The 6,000-nt window shown below is 39.4% G+C and overlaps 2 protein-coding genes across 2 annotated transcripts in view; both read right to left on the bottom strand.

Annotated features, from left to right (window-relative positions):
• Nucleotides 1–309, bottom strand: part of LOC138029722 (uncharacterized) — a 55,734-nt gene extending 55,425 nt beyond the window's left edge. The window contains exon 1 of the mRNA XM_068877480.1: nt 185–309. Coding sequence (XP_068733581.1) covers nt 185–251 — 67 coding nt within the window. The 5' untranslated portion in view covers nt 252–309. The remainder of the gene's footprint in view (nt 1–184) is intronic.
• LOC138029742 (fibroblast growth factor receptor 2-like) overlaps nt 1–6,000 on the bottom strand; it is a 466,762-nt gene that overhangs the window by 347,897 nt on the left and 112,865 nt on the right. The gene's annotated exons all lie outside the window — the stretch shown is intronic.

Raw genomic sequence — 6,000 nt, 5'->3', positions numbered from 1 at the left:
TGCATCAATACGAAACATCAGCAGCCACGTCGACAAGACGTTAAGGCTCCTTTCTTTTAGTTATCTATTATACCAGTTTTATAGCGAATTCCGAAGTTAGGAGCTAAATTTGAGTTCATACACATGAACTGCACGAACTAAAGTAAATAAAGCACAAGAGTTCAGGTGCTTACAAATACCCTACCTGCTGAACTTGGGAAACATAAGGCGATTATGAAAAAGATTATTGTCCATCTCAACCGCTTCTCCATCGAAGAGGTATCTTGAATAGGCCACTTATGCCGCCATCAAACAAAAACTTCCGGTACCGAAGAACTTGGGTCATATATGAATTAATTAGTATCAAGAACTGGCCTGTTGTAGTGGGTCCAATTCCTTTTGACAACTTCAAACAATAGCCTTTTATTGTTAGTTGCGCTCAGGAAATTAAGGCCAACAATGACGCGAATATCAATCATGAATCTTCGGTAAGTTGTCGGTATGACAAATTAGCCGTTCAGGGAAGAGAACGTTGAGTTGGAACGTTGAGTGAATTGAAGAAAGCGAAGATTTATTGTCCGTGTGTTTCATGCACCAGTGAACTAATACTCTTTAATTCTGTGAAAGTTCATGAACTCCCGCAGAGTTAAAACATATGGAATCGGAGTGAAGTTTTAAATTGCGAAATAACCTAGCTTTGTAATTTTTTACGTTGGACCTGGTCAAACGGCGGACTTCTAATTTAAAGAGCGCTTCATTTAAACTTGACTATTCGGTCGAACGCTCTCTTAACATGAGATAGATAGGTAGATAAATAGATAGATAGATTTCTGATTTTGTTCACGCAGTGTTAATGGAGAATCTCGCGAAATGTGGGTACAGTGGTCAACCCTGTTTGGAATCGCCACCGAATTCGAACGCAGTCCCACAAGAGATAGATAGACAACGTATTTTATTCACCTAACTGATTAGAGTGTAATGTGTAGTGCTAAATGGCTACCCCATATGAACTAAGTGAGCGTTAGCCCTACTGATGGAAATGGGCCCACACAAGGACAGAGAAAAACTCTGACCAGGGTGAGTTTTTCTCTGTCCTTGTGTGGGCCCATTTCCATCAGTAGGTCTAACTCTCACATGGCTCATATGGGGTAGATACTTAGCACCCCACATTACACTCTAATCAGTTAGGTCTGTTCGGATATTAGTGCTACACGGCCAACGTTTGAAAAAACGTAATCCCTCCTTGTATTTTATTCACCGTTTGGTTGCAGTTAAGGAGAGAAGCTATGCGATGTGAAATTGATCGTAAAGTCCTCGGGAAATCCGTAAGATTCGGCCAATCCGAACCCTCCCGAAAACCTTTTGGCCAGCCCTCTCGGTTCACCTTGCATTGAAATGTTCATGAGGTAGGACCTGCCCGAAGAGTTTCCCAACGGGCACCGATATAGCCGGGACTCGAGGATTTTCCGGAAACAAAATTGATATCACACTCGAAGAGGGAAGTTATGTGATATGATATTCATGGCATCTTCGGGAAATCCGTGATATCCGCGTTTTCCGACCCATTTCAGAAAATACAGTCAAACCTCCCGAAAGCGGACACCCTCGGGACCAAGGGTAAGTGTCCGACTACGGGAGGTGTCCGCTTATGGCAGATTGAAAAAAAGTGCAATAGAGGGCATATAATAAACCAAATCAAGTCTTTTAAAGCTCTTAATCAAGACAACTTGTAATTGTGTTTCAAGGTGTAGACAGGCCAAACACGAGTCCTATTGGTCAAGACAGGAAATTCAAAGACCTCAGAAATTTGCTCTAACAAGTACATCTTTCAAAAACCTCGATGCCTTTCTATATGAAATAGACCCTTCCACGGTTAATGACGCCATCTGCTGAGGGGCAAACACGGCTAAAATAGCAATATTATTATGTATCATGGGGATTTTGGCCGCCTTGGAACGCCTGTAACGCCCCTACAAAGAGTCGGATTTCCACAGTGTAAGTGTCTTTTAAAATACATTTATACTGATATTATTTTTATGAAATAATAAGAACAGCTTCAGGCCACAATGAACATATACAAATCTCAAAGATTTCATACAAATCCTTCTAATCAAAATCATGCAAATTTCCGCGAAAGTAGAAGCAACATGAGAAGATTTTTAATTCGAATTTACGGACGTCGTACTTTCATTGATGGCCTTATTAACTGTTGCATAAATGATATCAATAAAACTATTTAAAGTAGTGGCAAAAGTTGGAAATCCGTCTCTTTTTAGCGGTGCTACATCGGTCCAAAGTCCGCAAAAATCCCATGCATTTACTTTAAATTTAGGCGTGTTCGCCCTCAAGCCAAGAATATATCTCTCGTTTACTGTTCTAAGCCTAAGCGCTCGTTTCATTGATCAGGCATAACCACTTTTTTTATTTAATTTAACTTACCGTTTTACGTGTATTCTAAAAGTTTTACCGTTCGGTTAACTTCACTTTCAAAATTTACACATCATAGTTACTTTTATTCAGTCTTGCACTGCTACACATGTATATATTTCGTTCTATAAGTCATGAGACGTCACAAGCGCGCTGAGAAACAAGCACGCTACACAATCATGCATATGCCTCGTTCTTTTTCGCCACGATGGTAGACAAGTGCACTGAGAAATAGGCATGCTACACATGAATGTCCCTCGTTCTTTAAGCTTTGAAGCAGAAACAAGGAGCATTATTATTCAGTCTTGCACTACGGGACTGCAGACCGCGGTGGCAGTCCCTTTAATGTCCTCATTATTTATTGTTAGAAATTTTCTTGATATTGTTCAATGTCCGCTTATGAGAGGACGTTTTAGACCCAGAATGACGAAAAAGTGTCGCGTAAAATCGGGAATGCACAGTCTCGCACGACATTTTTTCATCATTCTGCCCTCCCGAGTCTTCCAGCCGTCCTGTTGCGCAAGGTCCCTATAATAGGGAGCTTTAGCAACGACGACGGGAACGGCAACGAGAACGTCATGTAAAAACATAAATTCACGTTATTGCGATCACTTCCAAGCCTTTTAATATGACAAAGGTGTGGCAGTCCCTCAGGAATGAAACCGTTACGAGGGGCGCTTATTTTATGGGAGAAAAACGAAATTTTATCTCCAAGTGCTGACGTTCTCCATAACACCTCAAACTTGGTAATTTCACGTTGTTGCTTTGCTGACGACGGCAAAGAAATGGACAAAAATGAAAAAAGCACGTGCAGGGCGTGCAAAGCTATTGTTTTTGCCCACTGAATATGCAAATTTGTAACGTTCTCGTTGCCGTCGCCGTTGTCGTTGCTAAAGCTCCCTAATGGGGAGCTTACGAAACGAGGACGACCACGGCTACGAGGACTTCATTTAAAAATACGAGTTCGCGTTATTCATATAACTACGAAACTATTTCATGTCGTTTCGCGTTAAAAATGAGTAATAACTGTTCAGGAATTAAACTGGTATGAGTGGGTTGGACGAGTACAGAGAGAACTGAAAATTCATCGTCATGTGCTAACGTCCTCCACAGAACCTTGAATTTGGTCATTTCACGTCGTCATTTAGGAGATGACGGCAAAGAAATGTACCAAAATGTAAAACGCACGTGCAGAGCCATTGTTTTTGCTCACTAAACCTATTGTTTTGTAGCGTCGTCGTTGCCGTCGGCGTCATAGTTTCGTAAGCTCCCTAGTGTCTTGGTGACGACGGCAAAGAAATGGACAAAAGTGAAAAACGCGCGTGCAGGGCGTGCAAATGTATTGTTTTTGCCTCTAAATATGCAAATTCGTGACCTTCTTGTTGCCGTCGCCGTTGTCAACGATTTTATGTTGACGTACGTCTGTTCAAAAATTGAAGACTTTTTTTATTCTAACCACATTAATTGACGTTATCTGTAATCTATTACTGAACAGATGATACACGGCAATATGGAATCCATTTGTTAACGAAAACACAATTCTAAACAACTTTAAAATATCCGAGTTTATTGACGTTCACACGTCTCATAAAAATTAACACCATTCTTCTACAATTGTGAGTTCCGTTTCGGATTAGCCTTAGCTAAGATAAATCAGTTAATGGATGCGTCAATAGAGCTATTGTTCCATGAAAGACTCTTGTATATTTACAAAGTAAGTCTTGTCTAAGATGTGCTTAATGGTAATACTATGTGATAAATCCATTCGGCGTTTAGGGACCTGTAATCAAGAAAAAGCTTCCTACATACGGCCAAATGTTTCATATCACTTGGATTACCTAACAAAATTCTCCAACGTTTTTTTCTTTAGTTCTTAAGTGCAGCTGACAAAAATGTTCTTAATGGTTAAAATAAATCAATTTGTCTTCAGATTTTATGGGTCTTAGAAATTGCAAAATTAGCAGCCATTTTTTACACAAATGCGCTACTTCGAAGCAAGGGTCCTATCCACGATCTCCAATTCCTGTTTTCACATAATACATGTATTGCAGCTATGTGACGAGCACTAAAAACCTGCCTCTTAAAGAGAATAATCAATTTAACCTAATCAATGAAAACGAAATTTAGATGCTGATTCTCTTTGGATTATTTGAAAGGGAAATTTCTCATCATAGTCAAGTGTGAGGACGAAATGATTAACGTTCCTTTTGAAAAACAGAAGAGTTAACGTTGCTTTTTATTTTATGCGTTCAAGTCTTCCAAATTTGCGTACAGTTCATTGTTGTAAATATGCATGTTGAGCAGCCTCTGTAAAAGAAATAAAAAATCACATATTGAAAGATGCTTTTTTTCGATTCAGTTTACAAAATTACATCACAAAAGATCTCCTCCTCCCCCCCCCCCCCACCTGTTCGAACCACTTATAAGACGTCAAGGTGACCATACTGCTATTCCGTTAGACAGAAAAACGGCAGCCATTTTGCGGTCCGAAGTGACCGATTAGGTTTAGCCTTTTTGTTTAATTAAGCAAAGCAACATGGCTGTCGGTCCAGTGAGTGAAAATGCTTCGTCATGACTCGTCCGGTTTGTTTTCACAATTTTGTGATGCATCGACCAAAGTGCTTTTGTCACTTACGTATTTAACTCACTTGAAATTACGCAGCAAAAACGCGCACTGAAGTATCATCCACGCTCTAAGCTCCTGTAAGGTCTACACGTTCAAATTGAAGGACCACTCAGTAGTGCCTTCAGTTGATACTGGGCCATGCGTCTGAGGCTTTTACGTAAAAAGTCACAGCTTGGCCATATTTTCTTTGTCTCATAATTCTTAAGGAGAAGTTTAATACAAATAAAAAAATATTGATAAATGCCCATAAAGCTGCTGAATCAACGCACAGGACGTATAGAAGTTGGCTATTGGCTTGCATTAAAATTTTATAAAGAATCTGACCTTGTGCTGGGTTTCCATTCCTTTTAGCTGTTTTGTTAAATCAGCAAATGACGGTCTTGCTTCAGGTTCATTTTGCCAGCAATTCATCATGATTTGATACCTTGGGAATAATTTCATTACACTGTTACCTTACTGTGTCTCAAGCATAAGCCGTATTGAATCAAATTTTATTTATTAAGTTAACTGAAGGGTTTAAATGCAAATGTCAAGGGCATCCAAGTTTGAGATTGGAATAAGCAATTTTACAATATTATTTTCGGTCATCATTGCCGTTTGAGGTAAAATAATGACCTTCACTTTACCTGGTGTTGGCGTCGCAAAGTGACCCTATTATCATAACATCAACTTTTTTTACTTTGCATACATGTCATAATGTGTCACTTGGTGTCTACTCAAGCCTAAGAACTTCATGGATTACTTTATGGTTACGGTTCTGTTTAAGGTCTTGCAGATATTTCAAATGAAAGAAGTGTGCTTAAATGTATTTAGCAGTTGGCGAACGATTATTTTTCCACATTAAACTTTTTTTGCGACGTTGCCGTTGAACTAAATGACGTAAAAGTAAAAGATAAACAAAGCAGAGTGTAAAACAAACAGAACGGCATTTTTCTTACAAGTCATTGTCCACGTGTTGTGGTTTCGGC

This window comes from Montipora capricornis, chromosome 13, assembly GCF_036669925.1.
Source record: "Montipora capricornis isolate CH-2021 chromosome 13, ASM3666992v2, whole genome shotgun sequence".
NCBI classification, from domain to species: Eukaryota; Metazoa; Cnidaria; class Anthozoa; order Scleractinia; family Acroporidae; genus Montipora; species Montipora capricornis.
The sequence above is the reverse complement of the archived record's forward strand: the minus strand, read 5'-3'. Positions and strand labels throughout refer to the sequence as shown.